This window comes from Filicampus tigris, chromosome 20 (genome assembly GCF_054856515.1).
Source record: "Filicampus tigris isolate MCC_2025a chromosome 20, RoL_Ftig_1.0, whole genome shotgun sequence".
Taxonomy (NCBI): domain Eukaryota; kingdom Metazoa; phylum Chordata; class Actinopteri; order Syngnathiformes; family Syngnathidae; genus Filicampus; species Filicampus tigris.
The window spans coordinates 11,952,090-11,972,695 of NC_141236.1; the positions used below are offsets into that span (position 1 = coordinate 11,952,090).

At 43.7% G+C, this 20,606-nt stretch overlaps 1 protein-coding gene across 1 annotated transcript; it reads left to right on the forward strand.

Annotated features, from left to right (window-relative positions):
• The first annotated feature begins 11,653 nt into the window (after positions 1–11,653).
• alkal2a (ALK and LTK ligand 2a) lies at positions 11,654–17,968 on the forward strand. Its single transcript, XM_086019882.1, has 6 exons — positions 11,654–12,259; positions 12,948–13,348; positions 15,993–16,046; positions 16,147–16,227; positions 16,329–16,403; positions 17,387–17,968. The coding sequence occupies exons 2-5, from the start codon at positions 13,036–13,038 to the stop codon at positions 16,391–16,393; spliced, it is 513 nt and encodes a 170-aa protein (XP_085876008.1). The 5' UTR covers positions 11,654–12,259; positions 12,948–13,035; the 3' UTR covers positions 16,394–16,403; positions 17,387–17,968.
• The last annotated feature ends 2,638 nt before the right edge of the window (positions 17,969–20,606 follow it).

Sequence of the window (20,606 nt, forward strand, 5' to 3'; positions counted from 1 at the left end):
CCGCCCCCGGAGATGGCTAAAAACAAGTGGATTAACACTTATTCCACAAACGCAATATTTAGCGGGCTTGCATAGAACATATTCTTGAAAAAAAAAGTTTGCGTTGACTTCACCTTTAATGTCAGATTTTTTTTTTTACATTAAGTGATACCAGCACCACGAGACCCGATAACTTATAATAACGACAGTATCGGTATTTATTATATATATATATATATATATATATATATATATATATATATATATATATATATATATATATATATATATATATATATAAAAATACAAAGTGTATATAAACATACAATATATGTTTAAGTATATATAATGTAAAATTCAAATATTTATGCCAGCCTCAAAGTCTTATTTCCTCATACAGCGGCTGAGGGTTGACGTTGTGGAGGCCTTCATGTGTCCAGTTTTTACATAATCTTTTCCCCCATAATGGAACACAAGTTGTTCTGCGAAGAATGACAAACTTGACAGTTTCTGTTACAAACAGTTATGCAAAAAGCAATTTGAAGGACGATGTGAACACCCAAAGGAGGATTTTTTTTGTGAATGGACACCCAGAACGATGCCAAGCGAACCGCCCTCTGGTTCCACGTGGGCCGCTTAGCCGATCTCCCTTCACCTCATACATCTCAACTTTTATCTCCCCTCGGCTGAAAAATGTCTTTTAAAGGAACAGCCCTGTTTTTTGTTATGGCTGCTGCCAACGCCCCTTAATAACAGGCCGCTGGTCTTTTGGGCCTCCCAAAAAAAAAAAAAAAAAATCAACAACCAAAAGTCAAAGGATGGGCCCCGGCGTGCCATGACTCAGCTTATCTGGATGAGGCCAGGAAACGCTGGTGAGGGATGTGTCTGCCTCCAGGAGACTGAGACGACAAATGGGAAGGAGACGGCCACGCTTAACAAGCTTGTCTTCAACTCGCACACTATCGCTATTATGTGCTATTAAGCCCAGTGAGAGAGGGCGACTTTAAAAGTACATCGGAAGGAAGGTGTTGTTAGACGAGACATTTAAGACAAACAAATTGCTTTCAGGCCTTGTGATGTTGATTAGTCACACGGGCAGGCGGATGAGCTTGGTACCGGCAACGGAAATTTGGGAAAATGTATTTTTGTAGGGGTGAAATCAGAGGACATGGTCGATTTTAAGCTCAGCTAGAAACAACCCAAATAGTTGCTGACTAATTTGATGATCGATTCATCAATTGATTTTGACACCTCAACTAGGAGCCCTTCACACGAATCAGCGGCCAAGGGCAAGCTAGCGGTCCATTTCAAAAAGGTTGGTGACCCCTGTTAATGTATTATTAAATGACGACGCCATTCCTGTCCCTCGCCATCTTGTGGTTCATTTTTCCCGGTGTCACTATATTGCTGATTTTTAAACCGACATATTGTACCGTGTTTCAGTGATCATTTCTCCACACGGATTGACGTGACTGCAGACTCACCTAGCAATAAACGCGTAAAGGCGGACAATGTCCAAAATTTGGGATCATTTCATTTAACACTTGAAAAAAAACATAGGTGTGGTAAACATCATTAGCTAATCTAATATAGCCCACCACTGCTAGGCCCCGCCTTTTAAAGCCACACACATTCAAAATCGCAGTGGCGGAAAAAAAAAAAAAAAATTCCCGCACCTCACGTGCATATTTTGGATTGGTATGCTGAAGTGGTCGCCAGCCAATCACAAAAGCACACAGACAAGCAACCATTAACTTTCGCTACTCATGAACAACGTTTGTGAGTCAGTGAACCAAAAATGCATGTTTTTGGGACGAAGGAAATGGGGAGACGACAACAAATCCCTCAATGGAAGACCGGAGCCAGAACGGCCCCCACAACTGCATAAGCGTCGGTTTTGTATCGCGTCCGGTAAACTGTTTTCAGGATTTAATTCAGGCCAACTAATGAGCGCAGATGTTAAAGGTGCGCGGCGTCTCTGCCTAGCATCGCGGCCAAACAGCTGTGCTCCAACGTGTGCCAATCATTCGGCCTTTGAGCAAACGTTCGGCTTTTGAGGCCACACCGCTCGCTTCCTGTGGGAAAAACAAAAGGCCGAAAGATCAATTGCGCTCCTTAGCATTCCAACTTAACTCCCACGTGCGGTTTAATTAGCGTGCGAGCGTGTGTAAAAGACTGTCTAACCGGGGAGGTGCTTTGATATCAAGCAAGAGAATTTATAAGCTCATTTGGAGGCCATGAAAATCAGAGGAAGAATAAGAGGGCATCATAAATTCCTGTTGAGGGGCCACCAAAGCCGCCATCACATTTGTTTGCCCGGGATGCTGGCTAAATGATTACATAAGCGCTTGTTGGGGAAACAGGCGCGTTTGTTCACGTGCAGCTGCACACCTTGGTTCTTGCGACTTGATGTTACTCATAATATAAATCATACCCGCATCCGAGTGCATAAAACATGACGGCCTCACGTCGTTGATCTCGGAACAACCCCAGCGAGGGAAGTAACCTGCCAACTTTTTCAGCGTCTTTATCCCAGAAGCCGTTTGTCAAATTCCCACCGTCCAGCCAGCGCGCACGCACACACACACACACACACACCCGCCCCCCCCCACCCCCCCCCCCCCACACACACACATGCCTCTCACTTGTCATTCCTTTCTTGTTTTTCTTACCAATTCTCGTTTTCAGCAACATTTTTTTCCCCCTTTTCCCATTTGTTGTTTTATGCTTATTTTTATGCTTTATTGCTTTTCTCTGCAAAGACCTCAATTTTGTCCGGAGAAAGTTCATGGGATTTTTTTTTTTTTTCCAAAAGCAGAAGTCTTTGATAGTGCATGGAAAAGGTTACGAAATTCCAACAAGACACAGAAATCACCAGCTAAAACAAAATAGCGAGAAATGCGGACGTCAGAGGGGCTAAAATGAACATCTGATTCCATTTCGGAAAAATGATTGATCACGAAAAGGGCAGTTCACTAGAACACAACCACGCAGACAACACACGGCGTGTTATATGACAAAACCACGCCTAAGAATAAGAAAAGCAACGGAGATCGAAAAGGTCATAGATAATAAAAAAAAGGCAATAATAAGAACAAATCGCTATAAAAAGTCACTTGAAATGACTGCTGCCAGCATTCAATAGCCGGATAGCAAAAGAAAGAAAGAGCATCTGTTAGGTCTCCTCAGATGTGCACAATAGCGGCGGCCTGAAGGCATCACCGTGAATCTTGATGTGAGAGTGGCTAAAAATAAAAACAACAACTGGAAAATGTTTACCAAAATACAGACTGCCTAAAAGGGCTACAATAGATAACTCCGAAAATTCACTGTCGTGACAAAAAGCAGGAAGAGTGAGGAAATGCATTTGTCGATTTGGCTAAAAATTGATTTCAAAGGGGAAGTCAACATTTTTTTTCAAGAATATGTTCTATGTAAGCCCACTAGTTGAAACAATAAATATTGCGGTTGTGGAATAAGTGTTAATCCACTCATTTTTAGCCATCTCTGGGGCGGCCATTTTGTTTTCTGTCGACTGAAAATGACATCGCAACCGCTCACAATGACCAATCACGGCTCAGATTCAGAAAACAGGGCAGCCGTGATTGGTCGTTGGGAGCAGTTGTGATGTCATTTTCAGTCGACAGCTAAAAACGAGTGCATTTTGCTGCTTAACTTCTATTCCGCGAACGCAAAAATGAATCAGAATGCCGTGTTTCAACTAGTGGGCCTGCTGGGAACATATTCTTGAAAAAAAGATGTTTGGGTTGACTTCCGCTTTAAGGAGGTGTCGTAGTGGCAAAGCATGGAGAAAATAGCAACAAAATGCACATGTCATATAGGCAAAGGGAAAATAAAATCCACTTGTTTTTATATCGTCAAAAAGCCAAATATCGGTTTCTGATAATCGTCCCGGCCGATAATCGGTCCATCCCTAGTCAGGGGTCTTCAAAAATGGTGGCCAAAAGGTGAGAAAAGTTCACAAAAAGCCGCACTCGATGTTAACAAACAGCGAGAAATTGCAGACCTCATAATGACTGAAAATGGGGAGAATATCGAGAAACGGGGTCACAACGGAGCCACGAATGACGTCTACGCTAGCGAGAATACGCCGCTGTCATCTTGCTGACAGAACAAAAGTGCGAAAATGCTTTCACGGGAAGATTGTGACACTTTTGCAAAGGAGCAGATGACTACGTTTCCTGAAAGCGTTTTCAGTTTGGGAATATCCCGGTCAATATGTCGGCTCGGGTTATTTGCATGAAACCAGACCCCCCCAAAAGACACGCACACACACAGACACACACAAGGAGCAGAATGGTATTCCCGGGATGAGGTCAGAAATTGTTTGCCACACAGCGCTTTTGGTCCGGAATCGCAACTTTGGTTCCAGGTCACCGGTCAAGTTAATCTGTCCCAAATATGTAACACAGCCTAAACGGCCAAAAAGAAAGCCACACACTGCTATTGTTTGTGTTGTAATTTACAGCGCGTATTAGCCGCGGCATCTATGCGACCGGCTTATTTAACGTCACATTAACGATTGATGGAATGTTGTGATTAAGAAGTCTAAAGTCTGCGCCTTTTTCTGGCGGGACGGACTCAAACAGGCTGTGAAATTAAGAACATTTTGACAGGAAAACTTTTTTTTTTTTTTTTTAATCACATCCGATGGTGCAGCATGAGAATTGAGTAGAATTTCATGCAAAAAGTAACAATGTGATTAGCGGTAATCTGTCATTAAAAAAAAAAAAAAACAATACTTACACAATGACACATTCCCATAAGGATTTAGCAGGAGTTATTTATTTGTTTTTTAGGGGACAAAAGGTCATGTTTTGTTTTGTTTAGCAGTCACTTTTAAGAGAACACGACTGTGGAACGATACCATGCAGTTTGTTGACGTTTGCAACGTGGCAATAATGATTGATGCGCTGTCGTGATTCGGAACCTTCAAGGGTGGTGCCCTTTTCGGGTGTATTGGGCTGAAATTGCAAATGACTACATTTGCCATATCCAAATGTCGCTGATGTGGGTCTCTGGGAAATGCGTTCTTATGAGAATTTTGCAGGACTTGACAGAGAAAAAAAAACCTCATGCTCGGCATTTATTGAGCTGAAATCCGACATATTTAAAGAGACCACAGCTAACGCAATACACTGCGCGACTAGCTCATGAGAAATGAGAAGGACTTCACATGAACGCATGATAAAATGAATTCTTACATTTTGCAAAGTGCAACATGTCCTTCTGCGAGCTTTCACAGACTTGCTCTCCCGGAGGCAGTCAACACGCAAGCCCGCCAACTCAACGCGCTGGTTGGCTGACTCCCACGTCACTCACCAGGCCAAGTCAATACATGGCAGCACAGCAGAGATGGCGTTGTGGGTACGGTACGTCGATGATGTAATGGATATTGGTGGAAGTGCTTCCAGAGAGCTCAGCTGATGTAACCCGAGCGAGCGGCTGAGTGCCTTTTCATGGCAGCGGTTGAGCTTTTCTCAGGAATGCTGCTTCCCAGCGAAGCCTTTCCTCGGAATCATCGCCGACCATCCAGTGCGTGCGCACTTAAAATGCTAAATTAGCCTCGTTGGCTATTCACGCTAGCATAATGGTTTTAGTGGGGTTGTATTCTGAAATGAAGAAGTGCGTGGTCATTAGTTGAATATTTACATATTTAAACGGACACTATTAACCCGTTACAGTAGGTGATCATGTGGGAAGTAGCATTTTATACAAAAATTTGTATATCGTAATTAGACTATTTATATTTTTTATAAAAACCCACTACTGACGGGAATGCGATTTGTTCATAATTGTTCCCAATTTTACAGAAGAATCACGCTTTATAATCATGCAGTTGAAAGAGTGCGCTGCTTACGTACGATATCGTCGCTGTCCTGTGAAAAAAACCCGTATGTCCAATTTGGGAATTTTCCAAACAAATTCACATTAATGCGATGTCTGAAAGGCGGAAAAACCCATTCACGTAAAAATAAGGGCAACGAAAAAACGGACATAAGATATGCAAACGCTCTTATGAATTTTGTAAGAGTGTATATAAAAAGTAACATGGGTAGAAAATGTCCATAATGAAAGGAACCTGATTAAGGTATTACTCACAGCAAAAAGTCTACACCACAATATAGAAAGTTTGATACAATTACGCAGTCTTCATTCCATAGCATGATGTTACAGATCAGTGTTTCGTGACCTCCATCCCTTGAAAGTTGTTCTGGCTCAACTCTGCACACTAAAGCATCCTTTCAAAACACAGGCAGCATGTATTGAAACGCATAGCTGGGATTCTCCCACGGGACTTTAGCTTATAGTGCTCTCTCTCTCTGGCTCAAAGTTTTTTTTTTTTTTTCCAAACCATCTCTCATGTCGACCTATGCAGCGTGCTGCTATCAATGTCTCCTCGGGGAATGACATTAGAGGTTCTGAGGAGCTTCTTGGCATCTTTACCGTAGTAAGCGCGAGCTCAGCAACTCTATTTAGCGCACGAGGAGGAACAGGCAAACGCTTATATCAGTGATATGTACTTGAAGTCCCCTGCATTTGATTGTAATTGAAGATTGGAAACCTGTCCAAATATGGTCAATTTCTGATTTTTTTTTTTTCCCACAAATCCTTCCCCTTGCCCAAACCTTTTCCAAGCGATAAGCACAAGTGTGTCTGTAAGGGGAAAAATATTTTCTGTGCTAGGAAATTTGATTTTATAATGATAAGTTCCAAATCTGAGGTGACCATGTCAGGGTCCCGTGGCGAATATGTTGTTGTTGTTAGAGGAAAGAACACCTAAAATGGCAATTCAAGCACCCTTTTTTTTTTTTTTTTTTTTTAAACAGACCATTTGTTACATTTTGTGAGGTCTCGCAAAACACAAACACATACCTTTGTGGATGTTCAGGAGAAGATTCATCCAGCGAGGATATTTGCAGCATGCATCCCGCTGATTGGTCATCATCACAGGCGCATGATTCACACGTTCATCACCATGTAGGGGTGACTCACCCGCAGGAACTGCTGCAGAGTTGGAATAATCTCTTTTTTGCATGGATGCAAGGATGGCATAGATAGAGCCAGTTCAAAGTATTTGCCTCCCTTGCTGATTTTTTGGGGGGTTTTGTTTGCTCACAAAATTTTTACGTTCATTTGTTCAATGCCTCCCTGCAAAAAAAAACAACAAAAATTTGGGGAATGTGAAATTGTTAATAAGGGAAATGGCGCTTTACAATAATGTACTTCATGAAAATATTTAGTAATAACAAAATTATAATTGTAAGTCATTTATTGCGCCTCCTTCTGGTATGACTTGGCAATAAAGCATGCAGACACAAACGAGGAAGACTAGTTGTGAAAGTATAAAAACAGTGCTAAAACGGAAGCGCGCTAGCTAGATAACTAGATAGCTACGCAAGCTAGAGCAAGATAGCTGCACAAACGAAAACAGAGAAGACTCACAACTCCGCGTGGGTTGTGAAAGCATAAAACATAGCTAAAATGGTAGCTAGCTAAACACAATAGATAGATAGATACGGTAGCTACAACAGCTAGCTAGCTAGCTAGCTAGCAAGTTAGATAGACTTTAGCATTCTCTCTTATTATGAAGTGGGACAAAAAAAATAACAACTGCTACAGTATGCTATTAGGTAAACATGAAACTTTACTGTTTGAAACATTTGACCATAAACACCGGTTAGGCTACCATGACGTCTTTTTACACTTGTACGACAAGAATATTGAAATATCAGCAGACAGACAGACAGAACAGTTTGCTAGGGCCGGTCCGATCTCTGACTAATGCTGAGTCATCAGTTTCACACACACACACACACGCACACGAGTCGCTTAATAGTATTGTCGTGCGGATGTGCGTGTGTGTTGGAGAGCTGCTAAAATTACGGAAAAATGGGACTACAATGAATCCTGTCACTGAAACAATTTACAAGGCCCAATTCAATTTATGTCTTGAAGTCAAACGGAGCTTGACTGGCGGCGGCTTGATGTGGCTTCCAAGTTTCACTAACTGAGGCTTCGTGGTGAATATAAACAGCATTGCTGGGGTATTTTCTTTCATACTTGTGGCGGGAGACACATGAGTGTACCACTGGCTTTCTCTAGCCCCTCAGTTCAAGGACAACCGCCAATTTGAGCAAGAGAAATAAACACTTGAACAACTAGAAATATGTCATGTTCACGCAATGCACTGCGACACATAGTTTTAATACCATCGCAATTACAGAAACCATTAACAGGCCTATACACCCAAAAAATAAAAAATAAAAACAATATAAGAGATTGCAACTGTGCCACATTCAGAAGGCTTATTTTTACACTCTGCCTTAAACACTGGCATCTTGATTTTTGGCCTCTTTTGACTGCCGTTTCTCCTCTCCTGCTGAAAAATGGTGTCTAGGTGGAGATGACTCACGTCAGCCTGCATTATTTGATTGGGATAAGATCTGAGCCGGACCACTTCCCCCGGAGGTCTTGCTCTGGAGGTTTCGGCATCAACCGACCAGGACGGGGGCCTGAAGGAGAACCACTTCCAAGAATGCCGTTTTAACTGGCATTGTACATCACCGTGCTATGTGATAAAAGGGAGTCCAAGGAGTACCCTTGCCCTCTTGCCCAAAGTCAGCTAGCATAGCCTACAGATCACCTACGACCGTAATTAGGACTGGCGGTAAGTCCTGGTCCAGACTGAAATGTCTTCATTTTGTATTTAGAAAGCAGGGATGGGGAACCATTATCCCATCAGGGCTACTTTTTCTGGTTTTGATCGGCCAATGATCCATACTATGTTTGTTAAGAACTGAACATTTTTCCCCAGACAACTACAACAATAGACAACTCCTCAACTGTTAGCTGTCTTTCAACACGCCATTAATGTGCAAAAAAATTGTCCTCCATCATGCGCCAAACAACCATTACGCAACGAGAGCCGGCAAATATTTCATTGCAGAACAGTGTTGTTGTTTCGCGCAACGTGGACGCTTTCTCTGCGGTGTTGTTGGAAACGGCCGCGCCAAAGGACTGACCAGCCGCGGTCCAGGTCAAGGCTCTCTAGCTGGCTCGGAGCGAATGAGGAGTCCAACCATTACTTCCATTACTACTACGGGGCGCTCTAAAGAGACAATGCCGGCCCGAAGCCCCTCAAGTCGGTCGGGTGCTGTCATGTGTGCGGTGAAAAAAAGGACAGTGTCATCTGTGTGTATTGTCGCCGATTTGGGAATCAACACAAAACAATTTGCAGTTTTAAATCCGCCAACAAGATTTGGCGGGAGCCCCACATGAAAAATCATAATTGTGGAAATTATGAGCAAGTTGGCAATTTTATGCGAAAAAGAGTTGACTAAGAAAAGTCAGAATTTCATGAGAAATTTTCTCAAATTGTTCGATTATCTTAAGTCAAACGTTTTTGTTTTTTTTAAAAAGTGTAAATATAAATGTCTAAACATATATTTAGAGTGCCTCGTTGTTGCGGCGTGGTACATACCCGCGACGACCCAGTGGTTTTAAGCGGATATATTTTACCGGCCCAAACATGCAGTTCAGTTCTGCGTAGCAATATAAACGACGCGAAAGTAGCATGCATGTTAGTAGTAACACATCCAGTGACCACATATTTTTCTACGAGGAACCTACGGATTCTAATTATAAATACATCCCAAGGGAAACTGTCATTAAAATAAGATTCCTCATACATAAGTAAATACGATTTTTTTTTTTTTTTTTTTTTTTGGGTGACAGCGCCCTTGAATACCATCTCGCGGCAGGAAGTGTAATTAAATCACCCGCGCCCCCGCCCGCCCGTTTTGATGACACGGCGCAAATAAAAATCACTTCCTCATGCAAATGAATCGATTAGGAAGCAAGGCAGTAGATGAGAACTCATATTTGGGACCTGTAGCTGTCACTTGTTCTTGTGAGCAGATTCCTGCAACGAGGAACAATCAATGGACTGTAGTCGCTCAAAACTATAAAAGAAGCCGGTTACGGACAATCGCATTCGTTCACTCGATTTAGCACAATTGGAATCCAATTTGACAGATCGCCCCTCCCCCACCCGCTTCCTGGTCTTGCATCGGCATGGAAAAAAACATCAGGAGTCAAACGTGCTGGCTAGTCGAATGAGGACGATGGGAAAACCCAAGTGTGACGACGCTCTCATGTGCTGCGATTGCGTAATGCCGCCCCCTGCTGAAAGCACCGGCAGCCCAGCGTGATGAGCGGCGCCTCCAAATTGAGATCTTATCACGCATATTTTCCATCCCATTTTGTCATTTTTTACTCTCGGATCTGTTTCGCCGTAGGCTTGAGCATTGATTTTTATTATTATTTTTTTTTTTTGTGACATATAACTGCCCTGCTTGAACTAATCAGCGATCACATTCAAATGAACCTGAAACGGGAGTCAGCACATGCGTGTCTCAGTTTAAAGTGCAGCTGTTTAGTCTCAAATAAAGGTGAATGTTCCGGTAGGCTTTTCCTGACATTTTCGGCGTCACATTTGGTCCGCCAAGCACCTCTACAGGATTAGAGGGGGGTCCCCGGATTTATGCCTCGAGGCAATCCTGTCTCGGAGGTCTACAGACAATTCTTTTGATTCATGCATGCCTGAGCTCAATTTTGGCGCTTTTGGTGGCAAAGGCTGGGACTATTTGATTTCTTAGTTTTGTACTTCTAATAAATTGGAGTGTAGGATTTTTTTTTTTTTAATGATATACTGTTCATTGAGACCTCTCTCAGCTCATCAGTGCAGCACTAATGTTAGTCATTCTATGCAGAGGATAAAGTACACATGACTGAGTGCTGTTATACTGCTTGTCTACGCGTGGTGCTGCACCGTTTTTGCTCAATCCATTGCTTAAAGGGTTAAAGCGCCGCAGCACAAAACTGCTGTCTAGCGTTAGCATTAAGCTATGTGGGATTCAATGCATTGCAGTGGCAAAAAACAGCTTGAAGCCTCTTTTTTTGATAAATTGTTCACGAGCTGCCATAGTGGTGCTTGAGAACTGAAGTTGAGTCGTTGCCACCGTACAGTGGTCATATCGCAAATTTGCCCTCGCAACTTGGGGCAAAAAAAAAAAGAATTAAAAAAAGAAAAGAAAACTCAAAAGTCAGGTCACTGACATCTCAAGGAACCCACAAATCGTTTTATTTGGAGAATTTATTTGCAGAACATTAAAAATGGCTCCAGTGATTTGTTAGGATTTTTTTGGTCCCTGATTTTTTTTCCAGCGCTGTATTTATTTATATATTTTTTTATGTACACGCACACACATGGCCATGCAGTACTGGTGTTTTTTTTTTGTTTGTTTTTTTTTGTTACGCCATTTTGATTGATTTCGGTATGCCTTGGCTCTCTTTGGCGACCGCACGCCTCACTGGAGTCTGATGGTGGAATGTGCGTGGCCTTGGTTGCCTTTGAACTTAAAAAAAAAAAAAACCCCGGAAAGTGACACTGGATTTTTTTTTTTTTTTTTTTTTTTTTTGCAAATGTCCCCTTTGCTATGCATCAGAGGAAGTGCAAACATCACAGAAGCAAAAAAAAGTTTGAAGTCACTTGTGAAACGGGAGGAGGGTGAGCGGATAGCTGGGGGGGGTGTTGCTGAGGTGATTGGGTGGAGAGACTACACACGCTCGCATAAAAGAAGGAGGGGCCGCCACTCCGCAGCGAAGTCCATCTCAAGTGATGGGAAAAGTTCAGGGAACGAGGAGAAAGCAGCCAAGCGCGTTTCGGCTCCGCGCCTAATCGAGTTTGGGGAACTTTTACGCACGGCGCCCTTTATGGATCCCAACGAGGTGGTCAGAGCTGATTGGGAATTTCAGTGGAAGTATTAAGCAGGAGGTGGGGGGTATATATTGCAATATCGGAAAGGAAGAGGAAGGGTAGTCGCCCGCCATCCTCATTGCTGGCATCTTGGAGTGAGTCACCCACGCGGGCAGACGACACGAGACGAGACGAGACGAGGAGGCTGAGACGCACGCATCCCAAAGTGGGCGCTCGACTTGGATGCGCACGAGGCTGCAAGTGCCGGGAACTTCCTTCCTTCCTTCCTTCCTTGCCCCCCCCTGCTCCCAGCGACCCTCGCCTCCCCTGCCCGCGGCCCGGGGTCCACCCGCGTCCACTCCCGGCGGGTCCACTTATGACCTCCGGCGCTTTTCACGTGTGGATATCGAACAAGACACTTTGTGTGGGAAGTTGATTTGTTAGCAGACGTATAGCGGACTTATCGAACAGGATTTTTTTTTTTAAAAGCACATTAAGGTATGTTTAATCATTTTACTTGTCGATTTTATGATGAATATAAACGTGACTTTCGGGGTTTCCGTGTAAGCAGGGAAGTTTACTTTTTCATTGTGCCATTGTGACAGAGTGATTAAAAAGCACAATTTAGGTATTTTTGCAGGGGGGTGTTATGGAAAATTATTTCCAGACATTTGCATTGGTTTAAACTTTGGAGGGTCCTCAGTATAAGTGACTGCGTGGTTCGGTATGAGGGCGGAAGTTGCTTCATTGATCATAAAGACGCATCGAACTTATCAGAGAGGATTTTTTTTTAAGCACACTTCAGATATATATTTTTTGGGGTCATTTAATTGCCCTCTGTACACAGTGACCAAATGGTTCGTTGCCATGTACGCACATGCAGGGAAACCGCTTTGGAGCACCTAAAAGTACTAATTAGTACTTCTAAATGCAGTACTCCGAAGGTACTATTTAGCACCCGTCCTACTAGCAAATTGTACCCAAAAGCGGTTCCCCCGTTGCGCAAAAGATAAAGAACCGTTTGGTTTCTACTACGCAGAACTTGATTACACTTTGCGTGCATGTTCGTTTTTGGAAACTACAAGCATTTAGCCGTCTTATTTTCAAGCCATCATCCGGCTCTGTAAAGTGCTCCCAGAGTCTGTCACGGCAAATTAAACGACTTCCATCATCTCTCGCCTTGCAGCTAACAAGAGAAGGGCAACAAACACCGCCAGCCCACCCCCGCCCCTCCTCCTCCTCCTCCCCCCATCCGCGCGTCGCCCTCGTGAGCTATGAGGGCACTGCGCGTGCACGTCACCGCGGGACTGCTGCTGCTGCTTCTCACGTGCACGCTCGCCGGCGCCGCACCGACGCCGAGCACGAGCGCGAGCCGGGGTTCGCGGCGCGCGACAGAGCTGGTGAGGCGCGTGGAGGAGCTGAGCCGCGGCGCCGAGACCGCGAGGATGGCGAGGGCGGCGAGGACGACGACGGCCGAAATCCCCTGGAGCCGCTGGGGGAGCGACGGGACCGTGACCGCGACGCCCCACGCGGAACGGAGGAATTTACGGAGATTGAAAACAGACAGAAGGGGGGATCGGCCAGTCGGTGAGTAAACGAGCATGGGCCTGTAAAGTTTTACAAGAAGTACAGGGTCACATTTTGGGGGCAAAAGGCGAAAGGCGAAAGGCTCCTCGCGGGCTGTGCAGTCAGAAATGGGAGGGAAAGCAGAAAGGGGGTGTCCCAAAAGGATAGGTGGATCTTGGGGCCAACTGCCAAAAAGTTCTATCAATGTGTCAAGGCTCACAGAATATTGGGTTTTATGATGTAAACACAGAAAGTACCAAATAAGACCCCCCCCCCCCCACACACACACACCAAAAAAACCCACAGCAAACCAGCTTTTGTGAAAAGATATATGCACAACAATGACTTTTATGCTAAAAATCTTTGCTATAGTGACACGTCAGACGTATAAACAATCCTTTTCTTCTATAAATTACCAAGGACAACAATGAAAATGTGCTTTTGATTGCAAAATAATGATTCACAAATAATCACCAGTGGAACAAATTTACATTTGGCAAGCTATCTGCACACTATTTAGTAGGAGTAGTATTTAGCAGTGTGTGCGCGCTTATATGAATGTCAATTATGTCGTTGCTTTAACTTTGAATTTAAATCAATCAAATCTCCGTCATCTTTTTTCTTTGGAGTAGCTTTAACGTGACAAACACTTTGATCAATCTCAAGATGCCCGAAACGTTCAAATTTCCATGGGTCCGCCATTTCTGCATCACATTAAACTGATCTCACCTTACCAAAAAGTGCCCCAATGCTGGCCAAGTTTTTTTGTTTGTTTGTTTGATATAAGACGAGTCAATCACTGGCGAGATCGGAAGTGTTTCCTGATAATGGTGCACACCGTCATTTTTTTTTGTTTGTTTAGCAGCGTGAATCCAATGTAATTGTGGTTCTTTGCACGGGAACAAAATCTTTTTTTTTTTTTTGCGTGTGTTAACGCTCATCTTTGAATGAGTGCTGCGGTAAAACGAAATCGTAAAAAAGCTTTTTCGATGAGACGTGTTCACGCATTCAAAAAAGGTGCGTCTGTTTGAGAGCGTCTTGAAAACGTGTTCACACATCTGGAGGAGAAGACTTAATCGTGACTCGATCGTGATCGGGTGGCCCCAACTTTCTGTCATTGAGCCAAAGTGACCCATAAAAAACGATACGAATACGGACTTTAGTGCATCCCCAGCTAAACAAGCAAATGCCTCCCACAAAATTCCTTTGAAACGGTCATTTTTCAAGTTTTAGGTGTTTTCCTTAAGGTTAGAATGAGTAATGGGTCGACTGGTGCCTCGCGTTAGCATTCAACGGAACGTCAACAAATCGGTGCCACCCTCAAAACAAACCGCTGTTTATTTTTAATTCCAGGGCTAAAAAGCTGCATAAAATCAATGAAGCGATTCTCTGAGGTTATCATCATCCTTTTAGGGACTCCACTTAAGGTTGGAGTGAAAAAATAAATAAATAAACAGCTCCCTCATGTCGAACATCCATTTCAAACCGTAACTGTCCCCCCGGTGACCTTCTGGCTCCGATTTGTGACCTTTCCTCCAGAAGTGGGACGTCATCGGCTTAAAGGAATGAGCGCCTCGTCGCAGTTCACAGACGCCATTGTTCAACGCACACGGCCGTCAACGACTAAAGCGCTAAGCCCATTTCGAATTTTTGTGCTTGAAATCGGGGAGGCTTACCACATATGCGGCGATGTCGTCTCCGGTCAGCGAGGGTTAAGCGAGGCAGCCGCCGCTTCTCTTGAAACGATCACCACTACGACGGACATTGGGCATGATAATCAGTGAATCAATTATAGTCACACGAGGCTGGCGATTTTCCCCATGCCAACTTTCAACTTTTTTTCCACGACTCCAAGCGTGGGGGGACCACCACAAGGTTTGGCCATTGTAGCGTAAAAGGTAAAATCTGACTTACTTTCAAGAGTTCACTGGTTTAAAAACGGCATTCGGATGAATATTGCGTTTATGGAATGAGAGTTAATCCGGACGTTTTTAGCCATCTGTGGGGGCGGCCATTTTGTCACTTCTTGTCGACCGAAAATGACATCACAGTTGCTCAGGTAACGACCGATCACGGCTCACCCGTTTTCTGAAGACATTTTCAGTCGACAACAAGTGGAAAAACGGCCGCCCCGAGATGCAGAAAAAAAAAATAATACAAAACAAAAATTGGTGGATTTTAATGCTTAACTCATATTCCACAAACACAATATTCATCAGAATGCCGTTCTTCAGCTCGTGGGGCTGCATAGAACGTTCTTTCATAGAACAACGAAATGGTTTGAATTTTTTTTCAAGTATGAGCTGAGCTCATCAGGTAGCTAGGAATAATACACATAATAAACACTCCTCTGTCCCAACTGGACATGAATTATGACACGTCTCAGTCTACTGCGTGTGCATCAAACTGGAAGACTCATTTGATAACTTTCATTAAGGAAAATGAAATGTGGGGCAAAAGTGCCGGCGAGTCTTCTGGGCATTACTTCGTCTATTTCTGTGCCTTCTCCCTTCACGAGCACCTTTAAGGACGCTTGTGACAAGTCATTGCCCGAAGCGGCACTTGCCAGTGACGGCCATGAAACACAACGACCCGCAATCGGATTTTATCACCCGATTTGGGCAAATTGACGTGTAATGCCCTCCTGTCTCGTCTTCTTCACCAGCCGCCTCGCCGCGAGATCACAGAAGGAAGGACAAATACCTGAAACACATCACAGGTAAGACTTTCCTTCCCAAGCCCGGCGCAATGCACACGACGGCGTTGCCGCAGAATCCTAAACACGTGTTTGTCTTTTCTGAACAACCTTGCCGCTATAGGTCCGCTCTACTTCAGCCCCAAGTGCAGAAAGCACGTGTACCACGTGTACCACCAGACCCGGGACTGCACGATACCTGCGTGTAAGCCTCGTGAATCGTTTAGCACACGCTGCCCCTGGAAAACTTCTCAAACGTCGTTTAAAAAAAGAGTCTCTACTTTCTCTTTTTTTTTTTCTCCGCAGATTTCAAAAGATGTGCGCGGCTTCTCACGCGCCTTGCCGGCAGCCCCATGTGCACGGGGGGTTAACACCAGCAAGGTATGAATACTACACCGTCAGTGCTCGATAAATATCGGAAAGGAACACTCAATGGGTGCATACTACAGTAGTTAGTATAGAATATTAACTCGGAGAAAACAAATATTAGCAATACCATAACATTTAGGGATGGAACGATTCATCGAAAATCCATTTAAAATCGATTTGAAAGATGCATCGATGTCAAAACAATCAAATCGATCAAATCGCACCGAGTGAACTCGGACATAGCTACACTCACAAGCCCGAAACGGCAACACCTAACAAAAGACATAACATAGCCAGGTCATTAGAAGATACTATTTTAGAGTGCTAAAAATTATGCTCCTCCTAATCTTTTAAAGTTTTTATTTTTTCCAGATGCATACCACATTTTGAATGAGTAGATCAAATGATGCGCTGCTTGCGCCAAACACCATTGCGTATTGCGTTTGTGGACCACACTAGCGCACAGAGACAAGCATGGTCGCGAATTTTAAAACATCAAATCGAAAATCTGGAACTCCAAATCAAAAATCGAATCGGGGCTTGAGGTAATCGTCACATCCTTTCCCTACTAATTACTTGTAGTTTTCATATGATGCTACTTTGGCTTACTTGATATTTCTATGATGCAAGCTGTGTTTAGTGGAGAGCTTCAACTAACTCTATAGTTAGCATAACTTCAAACTCAATTAGTGGGTCAAAAGGTCATTCCAGAACATTAATTAGGGTTACAAAAAAAAAAAAAAAAGCTCTATAAGTTGGAAAATTGGTCAGCTTTTTTCAAATGATAGATTTATATGGAATTTCAACCTAGAGTACGGAATCAAAGCTGCCAAAAATGCTGAGCGCGCCAACAGCGTCAGAGCCTCTCTCAGTGCACAGGTGTTGCCTGAACACAACACATTAAAAGTAGCACAAGGGAAATGGGAGAATTCTCTGAACTCTGCCAAAAAGTCAAAGAGGAAAGCACTGAACTTGTTTTGTTTTCTATTTTGAAGGTCCAAGACAAACACCTGCGATCCAGAATTCGAATGCTCTTGGTTGGGAAAAGTGCCTTGGACATTGGGAGAGCCGTCTGAAAAACACTGTTGTTTGAACTCAGGCATAACAAGTGTCCTTCTACTGAAGTCTATTGACAATATGGACGCCACTCCAAAAAAAAAAAAAAAAACCAAACCCAAAAACAAATACATAAAAAAATAAAACAAAGAAAGCCAACGGGACGCAGAGCCCTTTCGAATGTGTTGGAAATCTTACAAAGACGAGACGACGGGACAAGAGGACGATCCGCCTGCTCGTGGAAACGATTCAAGGACACGGACTCCGCGGGCCCAAGCGCCAACACGAGATGTTGACGAGACGCCAACCGTGGTGGGGGGGGGGGGGGGGAAAAACCTGAACATTCCGTCAAAGTCTATATTTATATATTTGAAAAGATTCCACAGGACCATTTCAACGTTTGTGTGTACAGAGTGTTAAACAAAAAAAAAACCATCACAAAAATAAATGTCAGGCATCCGAACGCTATGTAGCTATATATGATACATAGATATATCAAAGCAAAATATATTTAAATAAATTATATAATTGGTACAAAAGGGGTCCTTGTGCTGCTTTTGTTCTTTTTTTTTTTCCTGCCGGCAATGCGTGGAATGTTGGTGACCACATGACCGCTGAGCCGAGCGCGGTGGCGACACAACGCCGTCAGACCGAGTGATTGAAACGCTTTTTGGGAGGTGTTTTATTTTGTTGTTGTTTTTAAAACACACCCATCAGACGGCATATTAACGGGCAATAAACGATCATGTCTGACTTCCACTAACAGATTTCCAACGCCGCGGGTTCCCGCCCGGAACCCCGAATCGTGTATGTACGGCAGATCCCGAAGCGATACAGCTGCAGTTATGAATAGTAACAAATTTTGTTTTGTTTTGTTTGGGTGCTGGAAAACAGGAAAAAAAAAAAAACGTCACACCATTTAAAGATGATCACTTTGCATTGCCAACAAATTAGGACTTCAATTCCACACCCCAAGTGGGTTCAACATTACTCGTGTGTGGAAGGCCAAATGAGTTTTGCTGCAGCATATTAGGAAGGCAGCGACATGACATTGAGACGTTATTCAATCCAAGCGGAACTTTCTATATCGATCGCGATCAGTTCTAGGATACGGCTCAACCCCTGAAACTTTTTTGGGACCATGCAAAATTGCTAATAAGTGTCGAGAACATCGTCAGTCGATTGCGACAGAAAAACTGGAAGAGTCGCAGTAACAAGGCACAGAAGTGGATTCGGACATATATACATTTTTTTTTTTTTTTTTTTTTTTTTTAAAGACCAGCATTTTTATGCTCACCTTAGTGGACAGCAATTTGTGCAAAAAAAAGCACTGGAATGTGCGTTCAAAAGTTTGGTTCTGCGAGTGGTGTCAGGGGATCTTGAGTACGTGGGCGGCAGAGTTTTGGCGCAACTACCATTTCCTGATGGATTTGTTCCATAAACCCACAAGAAAGGAGATAGCGCAATCAAGGGGAGATAGAGAGACGAGACGAGAGAGCTGAAGATAGGCATGGTGACGGAATCGACGTGTTGTCTGACAATTTGTTATTCCAAAACAGAAAGGTGCTGATTTTGAGAGAGGATCGATTTGGGTGCCAGCAAGGAAACGTTACGTTTTTGTTTGGTTTTTTTTTTGCACTGCTCAGTTTGAGAAAGTTGACAGGGAGTCAAGATCAGGATGGAAGTCATGAAAGTTGTCAAGCCGAGTGGAAAAGGTGTTGGGTTTTTTTTCTTTTTAGAGAGGCCTGATCCGGCGCCAGGGAGGACTTGTTCTGTTATTTGTACTGATAAGTTTTGAGGGAGATCTGAGATGGACCTGAGTGGGGAGATGGGGTTGGGTCGTGTGAAAAGGTCGAGCGTGGTGTCATCCGCGGGGCAGTGGAAACGGACCGTGTGCTTTCAGTTTTGAACGGAGCGCAGTGTCAAAAAGGCTTAACTGAGATCTCAATGACGAGTCGTCAGGAATCAGCAACCATCGGGAGCTCATTGGTTGTTTTGACGAGGGGGCTTGGAAACCGGAGCGAAAATTGTTCGCATAGTTGGAAAGACGTGCTATGCAATGATATTGTCCCAGGATTTTGGAAACACAGATTGGAGATAGGACGCGGTTTGTTCAAGTTGTTACCTTGAAAATAGAAGTAAGTGCAGCAGTTGAAAGAGAATAATGGGGACAGTGTCAGAAGGGGGGTGGCGGGTGTTGGGGGAGAGGAAGACAGGTCTGTTTCCCTCATTGTCTTAATCAGACTTCAAAGGTAACGAAAAAAAAAACAAAAAACATTTTGGTTACTGTACTGCACAGTTGATACCACGTTGAATCAACAACACTAGTCTGAACTTGGCTTTGAACAAGAAAACCACGTCCAAATTTTTCCACATTTACATTTCTTCCAAAAAATTAATGAAATCAATCTTGGCTATCGCAGAAGCTAGCGACGCGCCACGGACACCGCCCTGATATGAAGCGACTGGCAAGATTCCAGAGATCAGTTGGTTCATCTAAACTGTGGCTACGCCCTTGTTCATGATTCACGGCCGCATTTGCAACGCGCCTTGAAGGACTGGATTCAGGAGAAATCAATTTACATTCAAGTCTACAATCACTTTCTATGGGGGGGGGGGGGGGGAGAGAATTATAGCACTAATAAGTTAAGGCTAATAGAAGCATGAGCTCAGCATGAGCCTGGAATAGCAGCAAAGAAACAGCGGTTTGGATGCAACGGCGTTTGGATTGGCTGCCAAACTTTACACACTCGTAACAGGAAGCCTCGCATTAACTGTGCCCTGAAATGTTAAGACTGAATGGGGCTCAAATCTGATCTGGGATGGATCATCAAAAGAGTGCAAAATATGTTTTGCGGTAAGACAAATGACTGTTGTTATTGTTGTTGGCTTTTTTTTTTTTTTTTTGTGTGTGTGTTTCCCCCTCCCCAAGAGAGACACCATGTTTCAGACCACACCACACGCTCGCCGCAAAAACTTCCACATCCAGTTATGGGGCGGTAGCTGGCGTTTCCTGATGCCACCGCAGTGTCCTGATTGCTCAAAATAATTTGTTTCAAAAAAAACTAATGAAAAAAAAACGAATGGATGAAGAGGGACCTACGAGAGGAGCCGAATAAACGGGGGGGCGGGGTGGGGGTTCCACTGGTAAGCGTTTAC